Here is a 19,487-nt window from a genome sequence, read left to right as displayed (position 1 = left end):
CTGTTGCTAGTGCTTCCAAGAGGAACGTCGTAGAATATCTACACCAGCCGCCAGCGCCTCCAGATGCTCGAGCGCTGCGGTATGGCACCAATGAGGAACCTCAGGAACTTCCTGTGCTTTTGATGCATCGGCATATGGAAAGAAGCGTCCTGTAGATCTATTGACACCAGCCATTCCTGAAATGCGAGAAGTGGAAGAATGTCTCAACATCACCATCCTGATCTGGTCTTTCCTCAGGAACTTGTTCAAAGCCCTGAGGACCAAAATGGAACAAAGCACTACTCCCTTCTTGGGCACAAGGAAATTACAGGAATACCAGCCGATCCTCTGTTCGAGCGGTAACTCTTCCACGGCACACTTCAACAATAGAGCTTGCAGTTCTTCCTGGAGCTCCTGTCCCGGTTGGATTGGAGGTGGTGGGGGCCTGTTCGGTGGTTTTCTTAAACCTGGCAGGCAATAACCCCACTGAACAAGCTGCAGGGCCTAGGTGACCTCCTGCCACTGTGGCCAATGCTCTGCCAACCGTCCTTCAACCGGTAAGTTGTGGGAGGGGAAATCAAAGCGGTTTGGAGGGCGCAGCTGCCCACGCCGCCGTTTAATGGCCTCTAGAAGCCCCTCTGCGCCTTCCGAAGGGTGCGAAAAACGCTTCTGCCCCTGTCTGGCCTGCGGTAGCTGCAACTAGCTTGTGAAGCCTCTGCCTTTAGAGTCAAAGCTGAAGGCAGGGTTGGCCAGCTGCACAGTTAGGCTCAGCGATTTTGCAGCTAATTTAAATTTTTCCAAACAGTCAACAGCCTTCTGGCCAAAAAGGAATTCTCCATCGAAAGGCATGTCCAGTAGCCTATTCTGGATGTTCGGAGAGAAGCCAGAGGTTTTGAGAAAAGCTTGTCTCCTCAAAATTACCGCTGACCCCATCGAACAGCCAATGCAGCAAGCCACGTCCAGGCCCGTTTGCAACAACTGCCTGGCTACCTCCTCATCTTCCAAGTGCTGTGTAAACACATCACGCAATTCACCTTTGGGAATGTATTGCACTGTCTGCTCCACAGCTTTCCTTAAGCCAAAGGAGTAGTTTGCGAATCCACAAGTTACATTGGTGTTTTTAAGCGCCATACTGCCAGAAGTAAGGACCTTCTTGGCCATTGCGTCCAACCTTTTACATTTACTGTCCGGAGGCAGATCAGAAGTGGAGACCGTAGGCCTGGTGCAGATTGTGGCTGCCTGCACAACAAGCCCTTCTGGAGAAGGGTGAAAAGCCAGAAATGATGGCTCTCCTTTTGCCGGCCTTTACTTCCCCCATAAAAGTAGAGTTGACCGGAGGAATGGAGCAAGGGTGTTGCCGCAAGGAGGCTAGGGGGTCTAACTGTAGGGTTAAGTGGCATGTTGTGTTTTGTTACAGGACCTTCATTTAATGTGTCAGTCAATTCATAGCCCTGAACAGGCACTGAAGTGGGCTTCAAACCTAGGGTATCTACTACCCTTTTCACTCGGGCCTTATACTTAGCATGGGTGTAGCGTATAGATGACCCTGCCAAAGTTCCACATCTGGAGATGCGTCCAGGCCGCTGGCATCGTGTAATCCTTGGGCAAGAGCTAACAGGTCCGCCTGTTTGTCAAAAAAAGTCGACACCTGCGGACCCTGTATAATATGATATGATATGATATGATATGGTATGGTATTTGTAACGCGCCTATACACAAGTGTTTCAAGGCGCGACGAGGCAGGGAGGGGGGGAACAGGGGGAGGACAGACAACGATCCTACTAGGCCAGGTGTCATTCAGACCGCGCAAGTGCAGGGGTAGGGGGAAGGGAAAAGTTGTAGGGGGAAGGGAAAAGTGCAGTACAAGGTAAGTAGAATAGAAATAAATAGATAAATAAATAAATAGGGCCAGCTGGTGGCAAGTGCAAGGTAAGTGCAGACAAGTGCTGGGAAGGGGGGGCTGTAGGGATACAGAGACAGTCCCGCGGTGCAGGGGTTGCCAGGGAGGCAGTGCAAGTGGAGTGTGGCTGGGCCCAGGACCGAGGTCGGTGAGAGTGGCCAAGTTTCAGATTCAGTGCAGAATTTAGTGAAGAATTTAGCAGGGGAGAGGGAGAGAGAAAGCAAAAGCAAAGAGGAAGGTTTTGAGGTGGTTCCGGAACCGGAGATGGTTCTCCTCAAGTTTCAGGGAGGCAGGAAGGCTGTTCCAGAGGGAGGCTCCTGCCGCGGAGAGAGATCTACCCCCAACTCGAGAAGCGGCGGACCCTGAGGGAGTTGGGGACGGATGAGCGAAGGGCTCGGGAAGGAAGATATTTAGGAAGAGATTTAGGCCCCAGGCCCCAGAAGGCCTTGTGGACAATGCAAAGGGTTTTGAACTTAATCCTCGCAGCCACTGGGAGCCAGTGTAGAGATTTCAGTCCTGTAGAGATACGGTCCCTGGGCTTGAGGCCAAGGACAAGTCTCGCAGTTCTGTTCTGGATGAGTTGCAGAGGGCGGAGAGTGGAGGCAGGCAGATTAAGATAGAGACTGTTACAGTAGTCCAGCTTCGAGAGAACCAGGGCTCGGGAGACAGTGAGCTTCTGGGGGAAGGAGAGGAAGGGAAGAATACCTCTAAGGAGGTGAAGCTGGTAGTGTGACTTCTTAGAGACGTCAGATATATGAGGAGAGAAGGAGAGTGTGGAGTCAAAGATGACCCTGAGGTTTTTTGCCTTGCAGGTAGGAGCAGGAAGAGGCCCAAGAGAGGCTGGCCAGAGAGCTGCAGGGAAGGAGGGAGTGGGTGTGCCGATGAGTAGAATCTCAGTCTTACTAGCATTAAGGCGGAGGTCGTTGGCAGCACACCATTCCTGGATAGCAGACAGACAGTCAGAAATGAGGGCAGGAGAAGAGGAGGCCGAGGGTAGCCTGAAAATGAGCTGGGTATCGTCCGCATAGCATATATGAGGTCTGTGTCCCCTTGGTCATCACCTTGGTCGACGCCGAAAGCCGACACCATTCCTTGGAGAATCGGGACCTGGAGAGAGGCGCAAAGGATCGATCGCGATAGTCGGCGCCAAAGGCTTCTCTCTTGATGTCGACAGAATGGCTGTCTATGCCGGACAGGGCTTGGACACTACTGTTGTATCGGGGTGTCAGCCTGTCAACAATCTCTAAAGGGGCCGGCCATCGATGACTTTTGCGCCTGTGTCAGCGTGGAGCACGAAGGCGTCTCCGGCACCAATGGCGTCTACTATTTGGCAAGCGTGGGGTTGGGAGTGCCGATCGCCCCTTTCACCACCAAGGCCTGCTGTTCAGGGAAGAGGTAGGCGGGGGGTACCTGCAGCAGCCTACGCCTTAAACCTAGCCAGCATTTGGTTTTTGAAATCTTCCCACTCCTCCTGAGTGGTCGGCCAACGGAGGGCTTACTTTTTTCTGATGACGAGCTCGACTTGTGTCGACGATGGTGGCATTGCTTCTTATGTGAAGAAGACTAGGAAGAATGGCTACTCAGTGTGACCGCTTTTTGCCCATCCGTCAATGCTTTTTTTTCTCCTTTTCGGGAGTGGGCGCCTCGGAATACCAGACAATCAATGGTGCCGGCGATTTCGGAGCCGGTAGGCCCAAGGCAAGTGTGGTGACCCGTTTGCGTATGGACTTCAGGTGCATCTTGGAGCACAACGCACATCCCTCTGTGCTGTGATTCGTATCCAGACACCAAACGTGGTGCGCGTCGGTCACTGACATTTTGGAAGGGCAGTCAGTGCACCTCTAAAAATCCAGGGAGCGGACATACTCACAGTCGAGGTTTTTGAAAAGAATTTGATGAATTTAGTCAAACGCACAGATAAATACACTGTGTCGTGTTATATATATATGACAATGCATTACTTACCGTAAAAGCATTTCTGATCGTTGTATCTGCTTAGATTCACATGCTGTGCATAGGTCCGACATCCAGTGGTCACTGCGGAGTATTGCATTTTGTTTTTCGTAGTCGAAAAGGGGACGTCGACAAGGCGTGTCTGAAACACTATCCCTATAGTGACATGCGTTGTACCCACAATCCCTCACGCCTTGAGGTCCCTCTGTTTGTATTTTTCTGCCCTGAGGGAGCCTTCTAGACGTGAGTGAGTACAGAAAAGAGAGATATAAAAGGAAGTCTATGTTCCTTCCATCCGAGCGGGGAGGAAGGGTGGGCGCATGTGAATCTAAGCAGATACAACCATCAGAAATGCTTTTACGGTAAGTAATGCATTGTCTTCTGATGTTTGTTAATCTGCTTAGAATCACATGCTGTGCATACACTAGCGAGCAGTACCCGGAGTTGGCGGTGGGTTATGAGAAGGAACAGTAGAGAAAAGATGTCTTAATACTGCCTGTCCCACCTGGGAGTCAGATCTCGAATGTGCATCTAGACAGTGTTTTGTAAAGGTGTGCACAGAACTCCAGGTAGCCGCTTTGCAGATGGACTCAAGGGGAACATTTGCAATGAATGCTATGGACGCCCCCGTGCCTCGAGTAGAGTGTGCTCTTGGCTTAAAGGGCAGTTCTCTCTTAGCAAGAGTATAGCAGAGAGTGATGCATTGAACAATCCATCTAGAAATAGTGGACTTTGAAACTGCATCCACTTCTCTTCCTGCTGCCACCGAGACGAAGAACTGATTAGTCTTCCTCAGTGGTCTGGTTCTTTCCATGTAGAACATGACCGCACTGCGCACATCTAGTGTGTGCAGACTTTTTTCTCCCAAGTTGGAAGGATTTTGAAAGAACGTTGGTAGTTCTATAGACTGGTTTACGTGGAATTTCGAGATGAATTTCGGTGCAAACCTTGGGTGCGTGCGTAGAACCACCTTATCTCTGTGAACTGTAACGAAGGGGTCTAGAACAGAAAGAGCCTGTAGTTCACTTACTCTCCTGATGGAGGTGATAGCTATTAGAAAAGCAGTCTTAAGAGTGAGGTCTTTAAGGGATGCTTTGTGCATGGGTTCAAATGGTGAGCCCATGAGTCGGGTAAGTACCACGTTAAGGTCCCATCCGGGAGCTGGGTCAGCTATCGGGCGTGTATTCTCTTTACTCCCTCCATGAAGGCCTTTATAACAGGGATCTTCCACCACGACACTTTGAGTTGGGAAGTGGTGTATGCAGAAAGTGCCGCTAGGTGGACTTTAATGGAATTGAACACTAGACCTGAATCCAATAAATGGGTCAGGTATAGAACAATATGTGTGGGAGAGCAGTCAATCGGGTTGATGCTCTTTCCTCTGCACCAGATGACAAATCTCTTCCACTTGCTAGAATAGCAGTGGCGAGTGTTAGGTTTTCTGGCTTCCCTGAGGATGTCCATGCATCTCTGCGGGAGCTGTAGATGTCCAAATTCTATGATCTCAGGAGCCAGGCTGCTAAGTTCATGTTCTGGGGGCATGGATGCAGAGTCCTGCCCTTGTCTTGTGACAGCATGTTGTACGGGCAGGGGAGTTTCACTGGGGGAGATAGAGACATCTCCATCAAGTGAGCGAACCATGGCTGTCGGGCCCACATTGGGGCCACCAGTATCATGGTCACTTGTTCCTGGTGCATCTTGTGCACCACCTTGTTGAGAAGGGGAGTCGGGGGGGAAAAGCGTAAACAAATTTCCCAGACCATTGAATCGACAGACCGTTCCCCTTGGATTGGTTCTGGGGGTACCTGGAGGCGTAACTTTGGCATTGTGAGTTCTCCAGGGTTGCGAACAGGTCTATTTCTGGGAATCCCCATTGCGTGAAGACGTCGAAGACGATGTCTTCGTGCAGTCGCCATTCGTACTCTTCGGGCAGGGGGAAATCTCTGCTGAGTTTGTCTGCCAGCAGATTGAGTTCCCCTGGTACATGTTGTGACAGTAGGAACATGTTTTGTTTGAGAGCCCACTTCCATATATTTTGGGCCAGTTTGGACAGTCCTGGAGAGTGGGTGCCCCCCTGCTTGTTGATGTAGTACATGGCTGTGGTGCTGTCTGTAAGGACCATCACTGTTTTGCCTTGTAGGTGTTCCTGGAAGGCTTTTAGCGCCTTGAACACAGCTAGTAGGCCCAGTAGATTTATGTGTTTGGATGCTACGTTCGGAGTCCACACTCCGTGAGCAGTCTGATGGGATAGGTGAGCCCCCCATCCTGTGAGGGATGCGTCTGTGGTTAGAGTGGCTTCCGCCGCGGGTGTGGCAAAGGGTTTACCTCTTACCAGGTTTTCCTTTGTCCACCACCGTAGCGAGAGAACCAAGGCCTGCGAGACCACCACTAGATCGTCCCATAGTCCGCTGGCCTGACACCATTGGCTGTTGAGCCACTCTTGCATTGGGCGCATGCGCAGGCGCGCGTGAGGTACCAAATAAATACACGACGCCATCATTCCTAGCAAGCGCATTGCTTTGCGTACCGTCACCTCTCGACCGGCCACATATTGAGGGATCTGAAACAGCATGTTTTGGACCCTCTCGTTGGAGGGGAAGACGAGGCCGTCCTTTGTTTGAATTAGAGCCCCTAGGAATTGTTTGATCTGGCTGGGGTCTAGGCTGGAATTCTTTTCGTTGATGGAGAAGCCCAGCTGGAACAAAAGGTCTACAGTCATTTGGGTATTGGAGAAGCATGTTTCGTAAGAACCCCCTGTTATGAGCAAGTCGTCGAGGTAAGGGTAAACTGGGATGGACAACCTGCGCAGGTGGGCCACTGCCAGTACCTTTGTGAATACCCTTGGTGCAGATGCTATGCCGAAGGGTAGCACTCTGAACTGGTAGTTTTTTCCCTCTATCATGAACCTGAGGTATTTTCTGTGCGCTGGCAACATTAAAATATGAAAGTATGCATCTTTCATGTCTAGTGTTGTCATGTAATCTCCTTGTGATAGCAGGTTGATCACTTCCTGTAAGGTCACCATACAAAACTTCTGGCGTTTGACAAACTTGTTCGCTGGGCGCAGATCTAATACAGGGCGCATGGTTAGATCCTTTTTTGGGTACAAGGAAGTAAACTGAATAAATACCTTCCGTTACCTGAGATAGAGGCACGACTTCTATGGCTCCTTTTTCCAGCAGTTGGTCTACTTCTTGAAGGATGGCAAGGTGTTCTGGTGTCATGCGCCGTCCCCTCGGGGGTCTGTATGTTGGGGAACCGTTGAATTCGATGCAGTATCCATGGGCTACGGTGGAAAGTACCCAGCGGTCTGACGTTATTCCCTCCCATGCTGGAAGAAAGGATGTTAGCCGTCCCCCGACCGGTGTTGCATGGGAGGGGACGCGAATCTTCGCGTCACTTGGTGTTGTTGGGGGCTTGGGAGCCTCTGGGGTGGACCCCCGACCTCGCCCTTTGCCACGGCGCTGGCCTCTTTGGCTGTACTGCCCACTATTGGTCTAGTAATTGGTGGCAGGGTACTGTTGCTGCTGATTCTGTTGTTGGCGTTGGCCACGAAAAAAGCGTTTGTTGCCATAGCCGCGTCTGGTAGTGGGCTTAGAGATCTGGTCAAGAGTTTTGATAGTATCGAACTCTTTTTTAGCCATCTCCATAGCCTCATCCACCGCTTTCCCGAAGAGGTTTCTTCAATAGGTTTATTTATTAAAGACGCCTGTGTCTCCGGTTTGAACCCTGAGTTACGCAGCCATACATGGCGTTTTAGGAGCATTCCCTGAACCAGGGAACGTCCCGCTGTCTCTGCAGCATCCAGAGAGTTCTTCACAATGCTCTGGTTGACCTGGGTTCCCTCGCCAATAGTTGATAGCAGGCGTGTCCGTAGCGGTTCCGGCGCTTCTTTGGCGTCTTTGCGCAGTTTGGCCCACTGTTCGCAATTCTTGCAGAAAAGGCAGCCGAGGATGTGACTCTCTTTCCAAGGGCATATAATCTCTTGCCCTCCTTGTCAGGTGGTGCCTCGCTGGTGGACAGCGGCACCCCTGCCCTCTTCCTTGTATTAGTTACTACAAGGGAGTCAGGAATAGAATGTCCCCTGATGTACAGCGGGTCTGAGGGTGAAGGAGTGAAAAGTTTTTCAATTCTTGGATTAACTCCTCTGATTAGTGCAGGCGTGGATAGCGAAGGGATGATTCTTCTCTTCACTGAAGCGAGGAGGGGAATGGTCTGGCTGACCGGGGGTTTCTCCTTAATTACTTTTTCCACAAGGTCTATTTCAGGAGAGATCTCCCCAGTGTCCAGTTCGAAATGTGCTGCTGCCCTGCGCAACAGGGCATTGATTGTGGGCTGATCATCTATGGGAGACGTGTTCCTAACAGGTGAATTGTCAGGAGGATTTAGGTTCAGGACATCAGTGTCCGAATATACTGAAGGGGATTGCCAGGGATGTGAAGGCCCTTCTTCTGGATTTTCTCCGAAGCCTTCTCCTACCATGTCTGGGCTGTCTTCCAGACCTTCCTCCTGGTTCTGTCCCTCTTCATCGTCCACAAATTCATCCTCCTCCAAGTATTGCTCCTCACCAGTGAGGTCATACACATTATGGAAATCTGAGGCTCTGTCCAGCTGGGAGGGGTTGAATAGTCTCGGATATTTAGCCCTGGGGTCCTCCTGAGGCCCTTCTCTTGTTCTCTTGGGAGTGGGAGGGCTCTGGGTCTTCATGAACCTCTCCATGCAGAGATGGAGCCTTTCCATGGTCTCATGGGGTACTCCTGAGCGGTCTAGCGGGGGAAAATTAGTGTCTTCCGCCTGAAAACGGCTCGACCTCTCCCATAACGTTGAGGAAAGTTTCCCGTCGCCCTCCGAAAAGCCTTCCGAGGTGCTGGGGGTCCCCCCCGACTGAAGGGGGTAGTCCCGGTCTTTCTTCGGGCCTTTTCGGCGTGTCTTTCGACCTTTGCGTAGCGCTCGACGTGTCTTTCGGCGTACGCTTCTGTGCGTCGGCTACAACGATCCTCGCCACGCTCTCTGCGACTAGTTGGTCAGAGGAGGGCTGTGGTTTCGACGTTACGGGTGTTGATCGTTCTACGGCGGCGTGCGCTCTCTGCTGGTGCGCGCCGGCCGATGGTTTGGGGGCGGCGCCCTTATTTGCCGAAAGCCCAGTCGCTGGTGGCGGCTGCGGTTGCGAGAGGGGCTTCGAACCTGAACGGTCCGAGGAGGCCGCCGGTGGGACCTGCGTCTCCTTGGGCGCTGATGCTTTCTTCGTCTTCGACGAAGAGCCGTGGGTTGTGTGCTTATGGGTGGTATCGTGTGCGTCAGTGTCGCCGGGGTGTTCATCCCCATAAGCAGGGCGTGAGCCAAGCCCGTCGGGGCCGGGGACAGACGACAAAGAGCTTCGACATAGCGCAGGCCGCCCACCTCTTGACCCTACGGTCTTTGAGTCTTTGGCTTAAGAAGTCGACAAGCCGTGCAACCCTCCTCCTTGTGATCGAGGGGCAAGCAGCGGTTACACCGTGAATGCTTGTCCTTCCAAGTGAACTTGCCCTTGCAACGCGGGCAAAACCTAAAGGGTGTCCTCTCCATAGCTGAGGCAGTAAATCATGATAACGACCCCAAGGGAAAGGAAGGGGAAAGGCATTCTCAGAAAGGAAACAAGAGATGTCCCACGACCCCAATCTCCCTACTGTATTTGGCCTGCGAGGCCAGGCCACGTGTTCGGCAACGCCGAAGGATCTCCTCCGCTCGTCCCCTCCGTCGAAGATCTTGCTCGGCGGAGAAACAGCTTCACAACTGCGTCGAGGGAGGGATCTATGTGTTATATATTATAAGAAAACGACCAAGGGTCGAGGAGATGAAATCTGCAATGTCTCTCGAGGAGCTCCGCGTAAAGGCGACCAGTAGCTGGGCGGAAAAAAACAATCTGAGAGACCTCGACGCGTGAGGGATTGTGGGTACAACGCACGTCACTATAGGGATAGTGTTTCAGACACGCCTTGTCGACGTCCCCTTTTCGACTACGAAAAACAAAATGCAATACTCCGCAGTGACACTGGATGTCGGACCTATGCACAGCATGTGATTCTAAGAAGATTAACAAACATCATATATATATATATATAATAAAATCGCCCCCGGAGCTGCTGATCGAACACCAAGCAAGACGGATCGACGGCCGAGTCGAGGTCCACTACGGCCCCCGTCGAAAAGTTTCTGAGCAGCTGAGCTGGATGAGCATATCTATCTCAGATGAGGAATCTGTGGGAGAGAAGCAATCCATTGAATAGTAACTTACATAGCCTCAGATCGCGTTGCTCTGACCGTCATACATTCCAGTTTACATTAACACCTGAAGCCTTATGGTTGAAAATTCGGACTGGTCTGAAAATATTTTGGAAACTAGCAGCTCTGCAAATTTTTTTTTTTTTTTTTAAAAGAGGTGGTTCCCTAGTCAATTTTAACTTCAATATATTTAAGGTATTATTAAAGGAATCAGGAGTTCACCTGTTACAGATTCGATAGATATTTTAGAGCTATTTTAAAAGGTTGCTGGTTTTTTAAAGATTGCTGGTTTTTGAAAGATTGCTGGTTTTATGATCTTGTGTAATGTGTGAAATCATTAGGTTTGTATTATGTGATTGACTATAATGAGTTGTGTAAGGCTTACATGTTGAACCAATTCACAATAAAACAATTTATTTAAAAGAAAGAGACCAGAGAGTGCAGTGAATAGAAGGTGCTCTGAACCATGCTGGGGCTTGACCCATGTGGCAGCCTGTACCATAGAAGCCAGGGTGTAAGTGGTTCTAAGCCTTGGAGGCCACGGTGCTAAGTCAGCAATGGGAAGTCTGCAAAAGTGAGCATAAGTATTGCCTAAAGAGTAAGGGAAGCTGGAGATCCTCCCCCTATCCCCCACCCCTCCAATAGGAACCGTGAAAGGTCCTTCGAAAGCTGGAGAAATGTGACTGATGTCTGGAGAGCAGAAAGGTGTTTAGTGCATAACCAGAGAAGCCACCATCGATGGAAGTTCAAGATGGAAAACCGAGACAAAATGAGAAGCAGGAGTAAAATGCCAAGTGGAAGAGGTTACCTGGGAGGTACAAGTAAATTGTGCTTGACACTAAATATTGGGAAATGTAGTAACAATACCAAAGTGTACATTAAAGTGTGTCGGAAAAGGGACATTGAATTGTGGGAATGGTGGTTCAAGTACCAAAGTATCTAACAAGACAGAAAGACATTTCAGGCATGGACTCAAACAGATTTTTATGGAGAAGCACCATCCAGACAAGAAAAATAAAGGCTGCCTTCGTAGGTTACGCTTTCACCTACTCCCCTTCCTCTTGTCTATTTTGTGGGTATTACCCCTGCAACTCCTCTTCTGAAGCAAGACCCTGCGGCCCCCTCAACCCCCACCCATCACCCTAGCTTTCCCCTAGTACACACATACTTAGCTTTACCGGCCCCTGCTCCATCTTAATTGTGGTCTTCCACCTAATTCCCCGAAAGTGCAATGTACTGTGCGTTGGTCAATATGACGCGATTTTTTATGCATCAAGCTTTAGGGGGGTTGGGGGGTGGTAGTGGTCTGGAGGCCTCAATTTTTTTTGTCATCTAGCCAATATCAAACCCATGTCTACAGTATGTACCAACATACCTCCTGCCTCTCGAGGTCTATTTCGACACATCAACACTTCATCATAACAATTTATAACCCCCATGTACGAGAATGCTGCATTCTGTATGGTTACCAATGTACAGTGTTTCTGGCAGAAGCACCAATACCCATTGCAAATAAATATAATTACAAATCCTACAGGAGCTGTGTTATTCAGGAGAAAAAAACAGGTTCTAGTATGGAAGCTGTACTATTTTTCCAAGTAGAGCTAAAGTATGGGTTCCTTGTCACAAGGATAGAAACCCCCATCAGCCTGGGGTGGGAGGCCCACCGGGGCAGGATCCAGTGTCAGTCCTACCACAAAGGGGGACAATGGCAATTGTGAGAGCCCCAAATCCTGTCCCCTCCTCAAATACCTATTTGTAGTTAAGTCATACCAACGTAGTTAAGTCATAGCAACATGAGCCACCCCATACCTCTGCAACACATGCTTCCAGACATGTTTCTTTTACTGAAGGTAAACTAAAGGCTCAGAGCTGGGCGGACCACTTGCATAAATGTGCTTTCCCCGAGAGAGAGAGTCGCGACAAGCAGAGGGACAGAGGAGCCACGCTGCCTCAGGGAACACAGCACACCGCCAAGATGCAGAACTGCGGTCCAGTACCGGACACAAAGGAGCCTCAGAGAGGATCATATTTCTGCGCCACAGAGCGCTCTACCACCAAACTTAAATCCCCAATGTGGCAACCAAGTTAACAGACACTCGCGGATGTAAAATCTAGCCCTTGTTACACCTCTCGGCAGGGAAGACGGCATCAGATTTGTCAGGCAGAGAGACCAAATGGGAGAAGGAAAGAGAGAACAAGATGGGTGTGTGGTAACGGGAAGGTGTGGATTATTTGGGTCAGATGAGAAGAGGTGGCAGACCAACAGGATGATGGACAGGGGATTGGAGTCGGGAGGAGATTAAGACAAAGAGAGTGTTTGGTTGGCGAGAGCAAGTGGAACTGTGCAATGAGTGTATATGCCAGCTGGGTGAGGGAAGAGTAGTAGAGAAAATGAAGAGACTGGAAAGTGATCGAGAGTGAAAGGAGGGTGACTGGGAAGAAGGGGGGTTGAAATAGTGGTGTTTTAAGAGCGGGGAGATGTAGTATGGAGCACAGTGGGGAAGAGCGAGTAGGGGTGTGGAGAGGTGAGCGCAGTAGTAGCAGGAGGAAGTAACATCATATGGTGGAGGGAGATTGTAGAAGAGAAAAATGTTGGAGGGACAGAGAAGGCAGAATGTGGGTGGAGTTGGTCGCAGGGGAGTAGGGAGGGTAAAATGGTAGTAAGAGACATCAGAGCATGAGAGGAGGGAGAACAAGTCGGGATAGTGGGTCTGTAAAGTCACACTCCGACAACCCCTTTAGAAGTAACCACATGGATAGTGTAGGCAAAGCTTAGATAGCCATGCAGGTTTAGATAGTTATGGCAATTACCTTCAGACAGACAGCCAGATAGGAATTAAATAGAAGGGGTCATTAAACTCTAGATACTAACTTTGGGGATTGGATAAGGAAGCCCTGGTTAGGGCAGTAAATGTTTCATTGAAGCGAGAGACAGTCCTAGCTACTTATTCAATAAAAACCCTTGACCATCTCTGGAGTTGGAGTGTTCTCTAGGCCACTTGTGACAGCGGCCATCCTCTTTTCAGCTCCATTATAACAAGGAGAATAGTGGATAGATATTTCAAAATCTTGTAAATTCCCAAAACATAGGAACGATGATTGTGTTTTAAATGTCCATGCTTTTCCCATAGTCACCTTTTCAGCGTTAGACCGGATGCATTTGACAAAATATGGCTCAGCTTGACCCAGAGTGTCCATCAACTTGTTCAGAGAAGACTGAAACAGAAAGAGAAAGTCACATTAATATAGAAGTACCCTTCATTAAAAAAGCCTTTTGACTAAACATTTAGTGGAAGTCGGCAACTAACCAGTAAAAATAACCCACGCACGTGCAGAGATGGTTTTGTAGTTTAATATGAACTATAAAATCACATTATCTGCATTACTGCCATTTGTATTTTTATTTGATTTCTATAGCACTTTCCCCAAGGCACTGATCATATACAATTTAGAGGTTAAAAATACACATCTGTGTAAAAGTAAAAATAACACTGAGCATGTAACCAAATACTTGTAATGTTGATGCATTCCTAGCAGTTAAGATGGATTTATAGAATCTGGCCTGGTGGACAGATTTTGAGAAGTTAGCCAAAACCCAAAAGTAGCAATGGAGAGCAGTCATGGCTATTCTCAGGAGATTGTGAGTGGGTTAAGGGGCCCTCAATGAGTGCGCACAGAATAGCTCACAGTAATTCAATTTAGACAGGCATGTGTAAAAATACAGTTATTTATTCTAGGCCTTCTGCACACACTGAAAAATTAAACTAACGGGTACTATTAGCACACAGTATTCCATAATACAAATATATCCATTCACTGCAAGTTAATATATGCATTAATATAACAAGCAGATAAGTAAATTAAATGCAGTCAATAATGGACCCAGATCACAAGTTAATTCCCTAACTTAAGCAGTCCGATCCCTAAGCAGAATGTGGCCTTGTGCCCAAAAAGTCACAGAAGCCACAATAATTCACCCCAGAACGACGTCTCTTTAGGTAAGTTTTAAATCGCTCTTCAACAATTTTTACTAAGGTAAATAAATGTTCTTTTGTATTTCAGAAGTCACTACCCATGTTTGACAACCAAAATGCAGTGGGATGGAAGGTTAGGAGACAAAGGAACTTGCTCCCAATGTTATCCTATGGAGGACAGGGAGGACTGATTCACTGCAGGTACTTATCCCCATGACTCCGATTTTCCCAGATGACTTTGTGGGTCATCTGGAGGTTGGATTTCCCGCTGTTGGTTCCGGTGAGAGGCGCTCAGGAGTTGGAAATGCAAGGATTCGTCCGGCTGGGTTCAGCTGCAAGATGCAACCGCGGCCGATGAAGTAATGCAAGAAAAACAGATGCAGGTCTCAGGACACCTGACAGGACGGGGGAAGGCGAGTTCCAGTAACGGTCTCTGTACACAGGCAACGACAGGCGTCCTTCCAGTCGCGGTCATAGAAGCATCTCTTGGACAGGATGCTTGATGCTGGGATGCTGATATTTGGAGGGAGAGAGACTTGTTGCACAAGCTGGTAACTAGCACAGTTCCTGGTGCAACCGCGGAACAGCAACAGTTCTTGTGAGGTAACCCACAAGAGAGCTGGTTAGTCCACAGTGTGGTCCAGGGACAGTTCCGAAGGCGCATTGACCTTGAGAGGGGTCAATGTGAGCAGTAGGGTTGTAACACAGAGTTTCACAGTGACAGTTATTCAAATATACACTTACACTCAAGGTTTCTTGATTAAACAATTATTAATTTATTTATCAGTCAGTTTGAATAAGCCTTCTTCAGGAGGGAGCAATATAAAGCAACACACAAATACACTGCAACAATACACACTCTTAGTTTTCTAAATCAGTAAGTACCCATTTGGGATGACATTCAGGCACTACCTACACCCTAAGGTGACTTCAATAGTTAGGGTGCTGTTGACATTAATATATCACTGTTGCATTTATAATATCCTTGAGAGCAGTGTTCAAGAAAAGAGTTCAGAATAAAACAAGTATTCACACAGTTATCCTTAAGCAGGTAAGTACTTTCTTTTTTTAAATATTTTTTTTTATTTGTATTTGGTTTATTTAAACCTTTACAAAAACAGAGAGAAACATAGTAAGATCAGAAAACTTGGATAAAATACAATCCAACATTGACAATAATAAGAAAAAATACTAAATAGTCAAATAAAGACACACGTTTCTTCAATGGCCAACATAGAAAACAAGTTAAACATTAAAATATAACCAAAAACATAAATTGCACGAATATATACACAGAAAAAGTCTCTACTAAAATAAAACAAGAAATGAAAATGTATCTAAATCATATATCATAATCCATATGCAATAGGAACATTAAATAGAGAAAAAATTGAAACAACAAATTGCAGTAAATGCAGCTTACAAGTTCAACATTTTATAAAACCTGATAATGCTAGAGCCTCGTGGATAGTATGGATATTAAAGCACCGTTTCCATGCCCACTCCTCATGGTACAAGATGGAGATCACTTTCAGGGACTCGAGAAATTTTACTTTTAATGACTGTAATAGCAGACAATCCATAACCAGATATTTTAAAGTCTCCAACTTGAGTAAGCAGAACCTACAACTGGCTGAGCCCCCCGGGATTAACAATCTCCTTGCTAAGATTTCCCTGGTGAGTAAGATATTCCATCAGGCCCTAAGGATGGTGCCTCTATGAGATCTACTTGGGAATTGAAGAATAACCTTCGTAGGCAAAGCTCGGGTTCTATGTTCATGATTCAAGTGGAGTAAAGAGGGATAGGAATTAAAGTCATCGATGGTCTGACACCAATCCAGATCGAATAAGCACATTTGACCTTCATAGGATTTGCAATCAAGATCTCAACAGATAATCCAATATCAAAGATACCTTCTGATCTATCCTTCAAAGAGGTCAATGTCCCAAAAAAATGTATATTTCTACCCATAAAATGGTACAGGGTATTTGGAGGTGAAGTATTCATTTTTCAGTAAAGAGAGGCATGCCCATTGTACCCGTGCCCACATAGAGACTGTCCCCAATTCAAACCGAATTGCAGAAATAGGAACCGCATTCGGGATACGCAAAATTCTTCTCCAAATGTGACTATTCGATTAAGGATACCACTTACTTTGTCAGATTGTAGTTCCAGGCCATATATAAGTTTGGGGATTATTTTGCTTTCAAAAAGATCAATGCGTGCTTCAGGGAACATTTCCCAAACCTTCTGTCGATCTTTACCATCTGAGCCTCCAATAATTTTGCCTTGTATGTAATGGCCTCAGTTATTACCTTGGAGCTCTGATAGCCCGAAAAGTGGAAGCCCAGATATCGCACTGACCCAGAGAGCTTCAGGGGAGTCCCACCCAAATTTCCAATAAACCGTGAGGTCTTTGCCCTCACTTTCCTGCAGGATAACATTTTAGTTTTATTAGGGTTAATTAATAGCCCATTGGCTTGAGCATATACTTCAAATTCTGTCAGAGACCGTTGTAACCCCACCTTAGTGAGGTGGAAAATGAATAGGTCATCTGCATATGCAAGCCATACGATTTTATCCTTGCCAATCTTAGGAGCAAGAAGTCCTTCTTTCATTATTGAGAGCGCGACGTCGGAGAAGTATTGGTTGAAAAGCCAGGGAGCCAAGGTGCAGCCCTGTCTAATCCCCTGGTGAGAGAAAATTCTCTTAGAGAGATCCCCCCTTTTGGCTTAAACGTACCTGAATACCACAGTTTTCATAGACTCTGCCAATTAGTCTCAGGAGCCCCATAGGCATTCCCCAATTAGCCAGCCTTTCCCAGTCTGCCCCGATCTACACAATCGAACGCAGCAGTCAAATCAATCGAGGCCATGTACGTACAACCCCCCCCCCCCCGATATCATCCACGCTGCTTCTTGCACGCACTTAAGGGCAAGCCCATTGATATTGGTCGAGTGGCCCTTCCTGAAGCCAGTCTGGAATTGGTCCAGCGGATGGTAAGTACAAGCCCAATCCTCAAGATGTGATAGCAGAAATGCCGAAAAGATCTTACAATCAGCGTCGATGAGTGAAATTGGACGATAATTAGATGGATCAGTCCTGCTACCACACTTGAAGACTGAGACAACGTGGGCCGTATTCCAAGAAATCGGAGTTACACCTGTGGTAAGAATGTCACTAAACTCCAGGTAAAGAAGATGAGCCCAGATACATTGATTGTCCACAAAGGTATTATTTGTGAGGCCGATAGGCCCCTGGGCCCGTGATCGCTTACACTTGGAGATCAATATTTGGATGGTGTCAAGGTCCAGAGGAGGGTTCCACCTTACATCACTGGTTAGATCTAAAACCAGTGCGTAGTCCACCTTGGGCAGCCCAAACCTTTCCTCATAGAACCTGACCCATTCCTGTTCAGATTTTGAGTTCAAATGACAGGTTGCATAATTGGGATCCTGCCTGTTAACTAAACACCAAAAGGCACTCAAATTAGCAGTAATAAGGATCCCAAGCAGCTTTTCTGCATCGCATTGGAGCATTTGAGATTTCATTGATTTTGAATCATTTTTATATGATTGCTTAAGTTTCCTAATGGACTCCCTATAAGTAGCCTCCTCAAGGTTAGTTCGATGGATCTGTTTGACAGCTGTCCTCAAATTTATTTTTGCATCAGCACGTTCGGCATTGTAGCATTTTATATGACTGACTTGTCGATTCCCTTTAGATCTCCTCCCCAGAGCCTACCCATCTATCATTTGTTCGACAAATTACTGAAGCTCATTCACATTAAAATTAGTGATTTTCCACTCATAAGTCGAACGATTAAGTGCCAGTAGAATATTAGCATTCAAACTGTGAATATTCAAGACAGTCCATCTGACTGCATTACCCGCAAGATTAGCAGTCAACTGAAGCGGTTGATGACATTTTCTAATACAAAGAACCCAATCGAACCGTGCAGTAAGAATGGAATGATCACTCCAGTCAGTCCTCTGAGTATCAAATGACCGACAATGGTTCATTAAGAAGGGGTTAACAGGAGGAGCCACCAGGGGGAGTCGGATGCCGGTCTAACTCTCCGTCGCTCTGCCGGGGCCGCCCGTATCCTGAGAAATCCTGCCGTATTCTTGTAGCACACATCGTTGAAAATACTATAATCATGAAGGGGACGGTGTCCGCGACCACCCCCTCCAAAGTCCGACAAAAATCGCAGCCATCTAAGGCCCCCTTCACCCTCCTCAAGATCCACTGCGGCCGACTGATACCCGCTGTGAGAAAATGGCCGCCGTGTCGGGGATCTACTCAGCCAGCATCGGCAGCACACACAAGGGGCTCCCCCCCATCCCTGATTCGGTGAACCCAGACACATCGCAGCTGCAAGGGGGCCCCCCCTCCCTGGCGCCCGCCTGTGCGAGCGGCTGGGCGCTGGGGTCGAGGGGTGCCCCGTGGGCACATCCAGCAGCAGCGGAGACAGGACCCGGGGCCTCCCACACCCGCCGAGGCTGGGCACGCTGTGCACCCCCCTTCCCACCCTCCTCTGACTGGTGAGTCCGTGATACATTGCAGCCACTGCAAGGGCCCCCCCTCCGCCCCGTGTGCGCTGCATGCGAGCGGCTGGGCGCCCGGGTTGAGAGGTGCCCAACTAACAACACTGACACTGGTGGTGGTAAGTCCAGGGGCAAGGTACACCTGCGGGCAACAGTGAGGGGGGTGAGCCAGTCCCACGACCCCGGCGGTTGGACACTGCTGCAGCCCACGAAGACAGTGGCCACCCCACCCCAGCGAAACACCGGACCGGCACCCCAGACAGACATAGAACTCTGGGCATCGCCACACTGACCTGGGGACAAAAAGACATCCGCACTGGAACCATTGGGGACAAAACTTGTCTGGAACACCACCCCTTGCCCGGAGGGATCACCGCCTTACAGAAGACGACCGGCGGCCATCACCCCAAACGCGCACGAACACTAGCAACAGGGTTGCAGATACCCCGACTAAGCTGCGCACCTGGATGCAATGGGACCATCTGATACGTGGAGGACAATCCACACAACAGAGAAGGGCTACTCGTTCTATTCTAACGCGCATAGATCCCTCTCTAGGCTTGATTATATCTTCACCCCAAGGAACATGGCTCACCAACTAACATCCCCAGAATTCCTGGCAAGAGGGATCTCGGATCACTCCCCCCTACTGATCAAACTTAAAGGGATACAACATAAGCAGGATCCCACCTGGTGCCTAAGTGCCTATTACCTGGGAATACCAGAAATAATGGAAGGGCTCACTAATAAAACATCGGAATACTTCTACCTAAATGAAGAAGCGGTTGCCTGCGCAACCATGCGCTGGGAAGCATACAAAACTGTCCTGCGAGGAGAGGCAATCTCCTTGGTAAATGCCCACAGAAAAC

At 48.3% G+C, this 19,487-nt stretch overlaps 1 protein-coding gene across 7 annotated transcripts in view; it reads right to left on the bottom strand.

Moving 5' to 3' along the window:
• MYO9A (myosin IXA) overlaps positions 1-19,487 on the bottom strand; it is a 1,154,601-nt gene that overhangs the window by 419,490 nt on the left and 715,624 nt on the right. For all 7 annotated transcript variants that reach the window (XM_069624659.1, XM_069624658.1, XM_069624661.1 and 4 more), the window contains one exon: positions 13,232-13,312. In XM_069624659.1, coding sequence (XP_069480760.1) covers positions 13,232-13,312 — 81 coding nt within the window. The remainder of the gene's footprint in view (positions 1-13,231; positions 13,313-19,487) is intronic.

The sequence above is a fragment of the Ambystoma mexicanum genome, chromosome 11 (genome assembly GCF_040938575.1).
Source record: "Ambystoma mexicanum isolate Mex_15411 chromosome 11, UKY_AmexF1_1, whole genome shotgun sequence".
Taxonomy (NCBI): domain Eukaryota; kingdom Metazoa; phylum Chordata; class Amphibia; order Caudata; family Ambystomatidae; genus Ambystoma; species Ambystoma mexicanum.
The sequence above is the reverse complement of the archived record's forward strand: the minus strand, read 5'-3'. Positions and strand labels throughout refer to the sequence as shown.